The 11,525-nt window shown below is 37.1% G+C and overlaps 2 protein-coding genes across 3 annotated transcripts; both read left to right on the top strand.

Moving 5' to 3' along the window:
- Window positions 1–2,629: 2,629 nt before the first annotated feature.
- LOC133964868 (female protein-like) lies at window positions 2,630–4,957 on the top strand. 2 transcript variants are annotated; one of them, XM_062399169.1, is made up of 5 exons: window positions 2,630–2,698; window positions 2,956–3,010; window positions 3,538–3,640; window positions 3,746–4,043; window positions 4,159–4,957. In XM_062399169.1, exons 2-5 carry the CDS (start codon window positions 2,956–2,958, stop codon window positions 4,375–4,377), a joined length of 675 nt encoding a protein of 224 aa, XP_062255153.1. In that variant the 5' UTR covers window positions 2,630–2,698; the 3' UTR covers window positions 4,378–4,957. The 2 variants fall into 2 exon arrangements, with proteins under 2 accessions (XP_062255153.1, XP_062255152.1); XM_062399168.1 differs by having other exon boundaries at window positions 2,635–2,721.
- A 587-nt stretch (window positions 4,958–5,544) lies between these two features.
- On the top strand, window positions 5,545–10,774 carry LOC133964749 (uncharacterized). The gene is made up of 10 exons (XM_062398988.1): window positions 5,545–5,567; window positions 5,820–5,874; window positions 6,346–6,448; window positions 6,554–6,851; window positions 6,967–7,179; window positions 8,856–8,960; window positions 9,119–9,173; window positions 9,437–9,539; window positions 9,630–9,927; window positions 10,041–10,774. The coding sequence occupies exons 2-10, from the start codon at window positions 5,820–5,822 to the stop codon at window positions 10,257–10,259; spliced, it is 1,449 nt and encodes a 482-aa protein (XP_062254972.1). The 5' UTR covers window positions 5,545–5,567; the 3' UTR covers window positions 10,260–10,774.
- Window positions 10,775–11,525: the final 751 nt, after the last annotated feature.

Genomic DNA, 11,525 nt, shown 5'->3' with positions numbered 1-11,525 from the left:
GTCTTGTCTCTCTTTTTTTCCTCCTGCCATGTATAAATATCTCATCCTGTCTGGAAGCTCATTCAAACTCAGAGAGATTTTCCCTGCTGAGTCGAGTGTGCTCCGTCTGATCCCTCTCCAGGGTTCATCCCTCTGGCTGATCTGATGCTGTTTTCCAGGAAACATTCGCTCTGAGTTACAGGCTTGTCCCGAGTAACTACTGGGTCTCAGCACATCAGTAGAGAAGGCAGCGTGCAGGCTGCTCCATCACAGGAGTCCCCCTGCAGAGAGGACATGTTATTTGGTTGTGACAGTACAGAACGGCCCCTGATGCTGTGCTGCAGCAAGTCATTTTTGCTGATCGTGAAGAAAACATAGAATTCAGGTAACTGGTAGTCGTTAGTGACACATTATCACCGAGGACCAACCTATAGACATTACTCAATTTAAAAGGAAAGTAACACAGACACGTATACACACGCTAAGGAAGGAGAAAAAGTCAACACAAGAAGCTACATGTAATAAACCAGATACCAATAAACAAACGAATGAACAAACTAGGTTTAGTATTAGGTTAGCATGGAGAGATACTGGATATTTACAATAGATAAAAACAAACGTGACAAGTCTTTGAAGTTGTAGGTGTTTGTGTAGGAATTTCAGGGTCAGAAATGATGTCAAAAGAAGAAGGAGGAGAACAGGTTGGACTTTGAACTGTACATACATTTATAAAACAACTTAAAATGTGTGTATTTAAGGAATAAATTGTCATTTTACTTACCTATCATATTGCTGTTCATGATATTTCAATATGAAACCTAATTACTTCCATCAAGAAGTTCATGTTTTCACTCCTGTCTTGTTTTCTCCTGTTTGGATTGTTTGTTTGTTCATTACAGGATTACACAAAAAGCACTCTGCCGATTTCCATGTCATTTTGTGGAGGGGTGGAGCATGACCCAAGAAAAATACCTGTTCTCACTGTTATTAACATTGTAAGACAGGCAGTTTTTTCATGGATCTTGATAAAAACAAAAATAAGCCACATTCAGGGAATATGTTGTTTTTAATGTATCCAATAAAATAAATGTTTTTAGGCTGTATATTTCACTGATTTGACAGAGCTTTAACTGGCGCTCATTTCTTTTTCAAGATTATTTGCCGAATGAAATGATGTACTGTATGTAAAACAACAACAAACAAACAAACCAAATCGTCAAACTAAGTGTGATTCAAAGTCTATCAAAAGACTTGTGATCGACAGGTTTTTAGTGAACTTCCTTACAACTCCTGAGTCTCTTATTTATTTTAATAAATCGAGAATGATGGCTGACATGGAGCAGTGCTAACATGAGCAGTAGCTGTTCATATTCCCACGATCAATATTTCACATTTGCCCTCTCTTAAAATTCTGCAGGGACTTTCCATAAAATTGTCAGTGCAATGATTTTCACAGAACAAAGGTGCAATTATGCTCCAAAACTAAGATGTAAAATGATCTTCCCAAAAATATATTTTTGTAATGCCTATATCTTTTATCTCGACTAATTATTTCATTTTTGCAGCCACTGTATGATTAATTCATTAATTACAGGATTTAGATAAGTGTTTGATCTAAGATTTCTCTCTCTCCGCACAGACCACGTGACTCGGAGTGAGTAGAGAAAGGACTTCTATGTGAAAGGGTAGCATGCGTTATAATTTCTCTTCAATGCCTGAAGGTCCTTTACAGATCTCCACAGAGACCATCATAAGTCTCTGCCTGGGCCCAAACTCTGCTGAAAACGACCTGATGACCTTGATCTTCAGGGAGCCATGCTGTTTGGATTGTGAACATTCCTTTTTTTTTCTGTTCTTTATCTACTTCATGTTAAATCTGATATGTCCTGTGTCCGGCGCTGTGTTCTGCGAATCCCAACAGATGCAGCTGTAATTTGATTGAGAAACTTTGATCAATAAATAAACCCCGTCTGGATCAAACATGTGTGGACACGCTATAATAAGCATTATAGCGTTTAAGTAGCATTTTTGTTTAAGCCATGTTTTCTGCGGCCTCTGTTAAGTAGTTAGGTTAGTCCCATGTCCTTTTTGTTTCTTTAATTTGAGTAAAGAAGTTAAGGTTGTTTTCGTTTACTGTTTTGCTGTTAGCCCATCCTGAAGCAGAAGAGTTAATAAACCTGAACAGGCTGTACATTGTTTGTTGCTGGTTCTTCTTGGAAGCTGGGAAAGGAGGGACTCATGTTCCATCGTGTGACTGGGTGTTCTCCTGGGCGGGGTCGTAACACCCAATAAATGTTGGTGTGTATCCAGAAATTTGTATTTCATTTATCTCTTTCTTTCGGATTTTTTATCAAAGTATCTCTGTATCTCTATTCTAAAGATATTTTTGGAAAGTCAAAGGCCTGGAAAAAAATATTTTGTTAACACCAGGACATGAAGATATGTTCTGTACTGCACTTAGTGTGTGCTCAGACATTGTTGGTACTGTAGATCATGTTACACAAAAAGCACAGTGTAAGTGTAATCCTCAACCACCAATGTTATGCCGAAATAGAATAATAAAGGTGCAGTTAACCATGTAAATGATGAACTGAGAACAATGACTATTTCAACATGAGGAGGATTATGTTGATTCGGCACTGAGAAATGGGGAAGCTGTGAAAGCAGAAGAGTCTTCCCTATTCACTGCATCATACTAAATCCAGAGACTGGCTTCAAGGTAGGATCTACATGAGTAAAACGGTAAAATTATATTTAATGGACTTGTAATAGATGTGATATTTTTAGCTTCCCTTTGTCTTTGTCGGTTTGTTGTCTTCATGCCACCTCACCTCTGTGCTGCACTTCATTTCTTTGAGTTTTCCTACAGATGTCAGTTTAGATATTGAGTCCACTTTTTGGTTACCACACCTTTTTGTTCTGCAGTTTTAAGTCCTCCTGCTCTCACTTAACACAACACTTTTGTCTTTATATAAGATGATCCTTCTGCTAGGGTTGGTGATGCTGACAGGATGTGCTGAAAGTATTGAAGGTAAAAGAAACACAACAGATTGAATCCAAAAAGTAAAAATCATGAATATAGATTTCTTTCTGCCTTTTATTTTACATTAATTGTCATTACAGGCAAGGAAAGGATCTTGATTTACATACATGAGGGTTCAAAATGTGTACAGTATTGACGGGAGAGTTTCAACAAGGCAAAATATATTCAAATGACCCTTTCACTTTTGTTTCAATTGAAATAACCCATTAATTCTGAGTAAATGTGTGATTCCTTGACCAAAGTTTGACAAACTATTGTTGCTTATTCCATTTTCCAACAATAATTTATTCCACTCTTTGCACAAACTGACTCACTTATTACAAAATATTGCAGAAATTCTTATTTTGATAATGATGTGGTAAGATATATTTTACATCTTAAGAAGATATTTCTCACTCATAGCTTCACATTTTTTATGTAAGTGCTTTACATTTTTGATTTATGTTTCAATTGAGCAAAAATTATAAAACAAAACCCCAAGTTAACTAAACATTTTTCTCTGTCTCTCTCTTCAGATATGTCGGGTCGGATGTTCCTTTTCCCACAGCAAACCAACACTGCTCGTGTGAAGCTGAACATAGCACAACAGGTTTTAAGTGAAGTTACTCTCTGTCACAGGTAAAACTGAACATACACAATGCATATAGTATAACAACCCACTGTTGAACTCACCTGATTGTGAAAAGTATAATGAATGATAATGTCGCTTTGATATGCCCACAGGTCCTTTACCGACCTCAAAAGAGACCACGCTCTCTTCTCTCTGGCCACATCCTCCAACAGCAATGACTTCCTGATTTTTTGGGATGAAACAAATAAGGAGATAGAGCCTCACATCAGGGAAACAAAGGCCGAATATGGAGCGTTCGACTACAAGCCGAACATGTGGCACTCCATTTGTACCACGTGGGACTCTAAGTCTGGACTGGTGCAGATGTGGTTTGATGGAATACCCTCGATTAAGAAGTCCATCAGCTCTAGGTCCAGCATCCAAGGAACCATGATGATTATTTTAGGACAGGTACATCTTTATTGATGAGAAACATAATTCGTGGTCCTTCAGAAAATGACTCATGTGATATCGTGTGGTTTATTTTGTGTGTCTTGGCTTTAAGTTTTTGTATTTCTGACCTCAGGAGCAGGATTCCCACGGTGGGGGATTTGACATTAAACAGTCTTTCGTTGGCATGATGTCGGACGTCCACATGTGGGACTACATCCTTTCTTCCTGCGAGATCCAGAACTATGTGGATGAACGCCAATTCACTCCAGGGAATGTGATCAACTGGAATGCACTGGACTTCCAGATTGTAAACAACGTGGTGATTGAGCAAAAATCTAAGTCATGTCACTGAACTTTTAAAACAAAACCATTAATATGTTAGAAAGACAAACATTAACATAATCTTACACTTGCTTTGCTTTCATGTTGGATGTAAATGCGTTTGGAAAAAGTCGAATTGTAGAATTTACAGGCAGTAAATTAAGATTAAATCTCAATTCATTAATTTTTAGATTAAATCAAAATTGACTGTGTTGTTAAGCACACAAACATTAAAGCCACAGGCAGTGCCTGTTATTCCAACTTCTATCTGTTAACATGAAGGATGCAGGGTTTTTGACCAGTGGGAATTGAAACACTCAGGCATCACTTTTGGGAAGCTGTCATGTCGTCCAACTTTTTAAACAGGCTATGGTTTTTCCCAAATCAGATTTTCTGTATCTTTCAGTCTCTATGCACAGATTCAGACTTCAATTAAAAGGTGGTAATGTTGCTCCATTCTTTTTGAGGAGCTAGGTTAGTCCCATGTCTTTTTGTTTCCTTAATTTGAGTAGAGAAGTTAAGGTTGGTCGCCTTAGGGTTGTTTTCATTTATTGTTTTGCTGTTAGCCCACCCTGAAGCAGAAGAGTTAATAAACCTGAACAGTCTGTAAATTGTTTGTTGCTGGTTCTTCTTGGGAGCTGGGAAAGGGGGGACTCATGTATCATGGTGTGACTGGGTTTTCTCCTGGGCGGGGTCGTAACACCCATTCAATTTTGGTGTGTATCCAGAAATTTGTATTTCATTTTTCTGTCTCTTCCGTATTTTTTTATCATAGTATCTCTGTATCTCTATTCTAATGATATTTTGGGAAAGTCAAAGGCCTGGAAAAAAAAAAATGTTAACACCAGGACATGAAGATATGGTCTGTACTGCACTTAATGTGAGCTAAAACATTGTTGGTACTGTAGATTATGTAACACAAAAAACAGAGTATAAGTGTAATCCTCAACCACCAATTTTATGCCAATTATTGAATATAACAGGTGCAGTTAAGCATGTAAATGATGAACTGAGAACAATTACTATTTCAACATGAGGAGGATTATGTTGAATCAGCAGAAAGCACTGTATGTTGTTACAATACAGGAATCTGAAAACAAAAAAATAAGGAAGTAGATCAGAAAACAAACACACACGTTCACTGAGAAATGGGGAAGCTGTGAAAGTAGAAGAGTCTTCCCTATTCACTGCATCACACTAAATCCTGACACTGGCTTCAAGGTAGGATCTACACAGTAAAACTGTAAAATAATATTTAACAGACTTGTAATAGATATTCATTTTTTTGCTTCACTTTCTCTGTCGGTTTGTCGGCTTCATGCCGACTCACATCACCCGTCTCCATCCTGCATTTTCTTTCTTTGAGTCTTCAGTTTAGCCATTGAGTCCACTTTTTGGAAACCACACCTTTTTGTTCTGCAGTTTTGAGTTCTCATGTTTTCACTTAACACAACACTTTTGTCTTTAAATAAGATGATCCTCCTGCTAGGGTTGGTGATGCTGACAGGATGTGCTGAAAGTATTGAAGGTAAAAGGAACACAACAGAGTGAATCCAAACATAAACATAGATTTATTTCTGCCTTTTATTTTGCATACATTTTCATTATAGGCAAGGAAATATCTTAATTTACATACATGAGGGTTTAAAATTTGTATTGTATTGACAGGAAGGTTTTAAAAAGGGAAAATGTATTCAAAGTACCGTTTCACTTTTGTTTTTCGATTGAAATAACCCATTCATTCTGAGTAAATGTGTTATTCCTTGACCAAAGTTTGACAAACTAATGTTGCTTATTCCACTTTCCAACAATAATTGATTCCACTCTTTACACAAACTGATTCACTTATTACAAAATAGTGCAGAAATTCTTATTTTGATAATGATGTGGTAAGATTCGTATTTTACATCTTACATTTTATATTTATGTTACAATTGAGCAAAAATGATAAAACAAAACCCCAAGTACATTTAACACTTTTCTCCGTCTCTCTCTTCAGATATGTCAGGTCGGATGTTCCTTTTCCCACAGCAAACCAACACTGCTCGTGTGAAGCTGAACATAGCACAACAGGTTTTAAGTGAAGTTACTCTCTGTCACAGGTAGAACAGAACATACACAATGCATATAGTATAACAACCCACTGTTGAACTCACCTGATTGTGAAAAGTATAATAAATGATAATGTCGTTTTGAAATGCGCACAGGACCTTTACTGACCTCAAAAGAGACCACGTCCTCTTCTCTCTGGCCACATCCTCCATCCACAATGGCTTCCTGATTTTTTGGGATGGTCCAAATCAGGAGATGACGCCTCACATTAGGGATAAAAAGGTAGCATATGCAGGGTTCGACTACAAGCCGAACATGTGGCACTCCATTTGTACCACATGGGACTCTGAGTCTGGACTGGTGCAGATGTGGTTTGATGGAATACCCTCGATTAGGAGATCCACCATCACTGGGTCCAGCATCCAAGGACCCATGATGATTATTTTAGGACAGGTACATCTTTATTGATGAGAATCAAAATTTAGGGCCCTACATCAAATTATCCGTGCGATATCGTATAATTTATTGTGTGTGTCTTAGCTTTAAGTTTCTGTATTTCTGACCTCAGGAGCAGGATTCCCTCGGTGGGGGATTTGACATTAACCAGTCTTTCGTTGGCATGATATCGGACGTCCACATGTGGGACAACATCCTCCACTCCTGCGAGATCCAGAACTATGTGGATGAACGCCAATTCACTCCAGGGAATGTGATCAACTGGAATGCACTGGACTTCCAGATTGTAAACAATGTGTTGATTGAGCAAAAATCTAAGTCATGTCACTGAACTTTTAAAACAAGACCATTAACACGTCAGAAAGACAAAAGAACATAATATTACACTTGATGTGCTTTAGGGTAAATTTGTTGACAGGAAAGATCCAAATATACAATTTACAGGCCGTAAATCAGATTCAAATCTAGGTTTACTCTGTCGTTTAGGGCAAAAACAGTAAATGTCAGTCTACCCCCTGCATTAAAAAGGGACAATTTAGCTGAAAGGCTTTTATTTAGAGTATGAAGAAAATCTTTCGGTGAAGACTGTTCTCTGGTTATCTAACACGACTTATTTCTTTGGCTTTTCAGTAGGTTTCAACTGTAACTGTGACAGATATCAAATTCATTTCTAACATTATCTCCTGATATGTTTTAACTTCACAAATTTTCAATCATTGTAATCAATATTGGATTGAAGAAAAATAAAAGCAATGAATGACCACAAGTGGTGTGAAAAGAGGTGCTCCCTTGGATTTTCCTCCTGAGAATATCCCTCTGCACACCAATTAATTCTTCCTGCCGAACACATTCTAAGACAGTCTTGGTTTTGCCCATCCACTGTAAATAAAGATGTACCAGGCGCCACTTCCTCCCAGAGAAATGAAGCCAGAATCACTCTGATACTAATGCAACTGTCAATCATGTCATTTACTCCTGTTTTGATAGCATCAAATAACTAAAAATAAACAATCGGACATACATCAGTGTGATAATAACTACCTAAAATGAATAATATGAACAGTTTATTATTTGTGTTTTTCTGATAAAGTTGGACTTTATGTTGTTGATGCATATTGTTGGGATTTTTTTACTTTAAACATGGCATCATTAAACCCTGTGCCTTTCGGCACTCAATAAGCTTGGCTATCAGAATTTGTTTTATTATTAATATAAAAATATGAATATTAAATAATAAATGTAATGGAAATTAAAGGTACCTCAGGTCACCATCCTTCTAAGGAAGTGTGAAGAGAGCCAATTTATTGATTTTAGTCTCATGAAATTACTTACCACAAATTTGGAGTCTGATTAATAATTTAATTAATAACTTTAACAAAAAATGTCTACATCCATAGTAAGACAAGTTGCAGGATATGGAGTTCTTGACAGTGCAGAGGTTGGCAAAATTAACACTTATGCAACATTTATGATAACGGCCTGTGTCTTAAAGAAAAATTCATTATGAAATGATCAAAGTAAAAATACACAAACTAACTGAAGGTGTACTTACTATATACAGTTGTGTGCGTGTGTGTGTGTGTGAGTGTTTGTGTTTTTTCAAAATGGCGGCTGGGTCACTAAGAAGACAAAGGTACACATGGAATGGCTGAGGTCACATGTGTGTCTTAAGTCTGGGGAGATGTGTGTGGAAAGTCAAAGGTCTGGAAAAACAAATGTTTTTTTACCACCAGGAGATGAAGATCTAGTCTGGACTGCATTTAGAGTGTGCTCAGACTTTGTTGGTACTGTAGATTCAGTAACACATACAACACAGTATAAGTAATATCCTCAACCACCAATTTTATGCCAATTATTGAATAATAAAGGTGCAGTTAACCATGTAGATAATGAACTGAGAACAATGACTATTTCAACATGAGGAGGATTATGTTGATTCAGCAGAAAGCACTGTATGTTGTAACAATACAGGAATCTGAAAACCAAAACATTAAGAAGTAGATCAGGAAACAAACATTCAGATGCACTGAGAAATGGGGAAGCTGTGAAAGTAGAAGAGTCTTCCCTATTCACTGCATCACACTAAATCCTGAGACTGGCTTCAAGGTAGGATCTACACAATTAAACTGTAAAATTATATTTAACATACTTGTAATAGATGTGATTTGCCACCTATATTGTGAAAATCCAAGGCAAATAAAAGTGGATTATGAGTAATTGGATGTGCACCAAATCTAAAAGTTACACATTTTGTCTTATATTAGATGATCGTTCTGCTTGTGTTGGCGATGCTGACAGCATGTGCTGCCGTTACTGAAGGTAAACAACGAATATTATTAATTTAACAGAGCATAAATATAAAAAAAAAATCTGCCTCTTAATATTTAGGATAACATTTTCATTACAGGCAAAGGAAAAATCTTAATATGCATACATGAGGTTTTAAAATGTGTACTGTATTGACAGGAGAGTTTTTACCAGTTCGATTGACCACAGTGGGAAAAACTACTGGTGCTTATTCAAAAAATCTAAAACAAAAAAACAGATGTATAAAAACAAAATGTCTCCGTCTCTCTATTCAGATTTGTCGGATCGAATGTTCACTTTTCCACAGCAAAGCAACACTGCTCATGTGAAGCTGAACGTAACAAGACAGGAATTAAGTGTTGTTACTGTCTGTCACAGGTAGAACTGAAGATACAAAATGCATTTATAAGAACTCACCTGATTGTGAAAAATATAATAAATGATAATGTCCTTTTGAAATGCCCACAGGTCCTTTACTGACCTCAAAAGAGAACACGCCCTCTTCTCTCTGGCCACATCCTCCATCCACAATGACTTCCTGATTTTATGGAATGGTCCAAATAAGGCGATGACGCCTCACATTAGGGATAAAAAGGTAGAATATGCAGGGTTCGACTACAAGCCGAACATGTGGCACTCCATTTGTACCACATGGGACTCTAAGTCTGGACTGGTGCAGGTGTGGTTTGATGGAATTCCCTCGATTAGGAAGTCCATCAGCTCTGGGTCCAGCATCACAGGAACCATGATGATCACTTTAGGACAGGTAGATTTTTATCGATGAGAATCATAATTCGTTGTCCTTCAGCCAATTATCCGTGTGATATCGTATCATTTATTGTGTGTGTTTGCTTTAAGTTTCTGTATTTCTGACCTCAGGAGCAGGACTCCCTCGGTGGGGGTTTTGACGTTAAACAGTCTTTCATTGGCATGATGTCGGACGTCCACATGTGGGACTACATCCTTTCCTCCTGCCAGATCAAGAACTACATGGATGATCGCCACTTCACTCCAGGGAATGTGATCAACTGGAATGCACTGGACTACCAGATTGTAAACAAAGTGTTGATTGAGCAAAAATTGAATTCATGTCACTGAACTTTTAAAACAAGACCATTAATTCGTCAGAAAGACAACCATTTACTTAATTTTACACTTGCATGCTTTTATGTGGGATGTAAATGCATTTAGAGAAAAAGTCGAATTATAGAATTTATAGGTGGTAAATTTAGATCAAATCTAAAGTTAGAATAGATCTAAATTTACTGTGTCGTTAAGCACAAAAACATTAAAGCCACAGGCAGTCAAACTATCTGCTTTTTTTTTTGTTTATTCCAAATCCTTTCTGTTAACATGGAGGAGGCAGGGTTTATGACCAGTGGGAATTGAAACACTTGGGAAGCTGTCATGTCGTCCAACTTTTTTTTTTACATGTTAGTCATAACATGTAATTATGTCCAGCCTGTAGGTCTGTCGCTTATTTTGAAGGTCCTCTGCTCCCTATTGGTCAAAGATTTATAAATTCACTTTTAAACTGGTTTTGGTATTTACATGAGCTGAATTAATTATTTTTGTGGACATTGAAATAAACAATATCCTTATTCAATCAGTGACTGAGACTGTTTGGTGTAAGTTTCTTTCCTTCTGTTCTTTATTAAAACATCACACTTGCTCCAACATGGACTTTTGATTGTTTATGCGAGTTGTTCTGTGCTGACAGATGCACACACTCACTAGTAGTCTCTCTTATGGATCCATGCTGATGTAAATCGACTAAGCAGACAATAAGGTTGGTGATTATTATAATACAGGAAAAAAATGACTGTCATTCAATTCCTTGCCACATGAAAATAGAATAAATTAAATAGAATTAAAATGGGTATAGTTTCTATTACCATTGTGCTCAAAGGTATCCTTAATGTGAACAGTCATTCATCCAGTGAATTCATGATTTGCCATGTCAGTGACAATACTGACACCAGCCGAAGATAATATAACTGAGCGGAGTCTGTATTGTCTCCGTGCCGTGTGTACTTTCCCAAGGATATAACGTCCTCCTATATGAATGCTTTTAATAGTTGTTTGAGGAAGGATAACACTTTGTCTTTATGCCCATGAGTAAAGTTGTGTTGGTTTGATACCTGCTGTAGCTCAACAACGAACTACGTTCAAGAGCAGGAAGAGCCACATCGCTACATAGACTGCAAAGACTGTTCCTGCAGATTTAACATGAATCTCTAAGCAGTTGATAGGCCTACAATACACTTCTCAACATAGAAGTCAGTATCAGACTGCAGTGTTTGTGCAAGAAAGAAATAAACAATTTATCAAAACATACATTCATTTCTTAATTGGTTGCATTTT

This window comes from Platichthys flesus, chromosome 11 (assembly GCF_949316205.1).
Source record: "Platichthys flesus chromosome 11, fPlaFle2.1, whole genome shotgun sequence".
NCBI classification, from domain to species: Eukaryota; Metazoa; Chordata; class Actinopteri; order Pleuronectiformes; family Pleuronectidae; genus Platichthys; species Platichthys flesus.
Note: the sequence above shows the minus strand (reverse complement) of the source record. Positions and strands in the feature narration are given on the sequence as shown.

Bases quoted from the DNA above. Each gene is read 5' to 3' on its own strand.
- LOC133964868 (XM_062399168.1), top strand. The intron at 3,011-3,537 runs GTAAAAGAAACA...CTCTCTCTTCAG, and splicing joins ATGTGCTGAAAGTATTGAAG to ATATGTCGGGTCGGATGTTC. The intron at 4,044-4,158 runs GTACATCTTTAT...TTCTGACCTCAG, and splicing joins TGATGATTATTTTAGGACAG to GAGCAGGATTCCCACGGTGG.
- LOC133964749 (XM_062398988.1), top strand. From the start codon at position 5,820: ATGATCCTCCTGCTAGGGTTGGTGATGCTGACAGGATGTGCTGAAAGT. The intron at 9,174-9,436 runs GTAAACAACGAA...CTCTCTATTCAG, and splicing joins ATGTGCTGCCGTTACTGAAG to ATTTGTCGGATCGAATGTTC. The intron at 9,540-9,629 runs GTAGAACTGAAG...AAATGCCCACAG, and splicing joins GTTGTTACTGTCTGTCACAG to GTCCTTTACTGACCTCAAAA.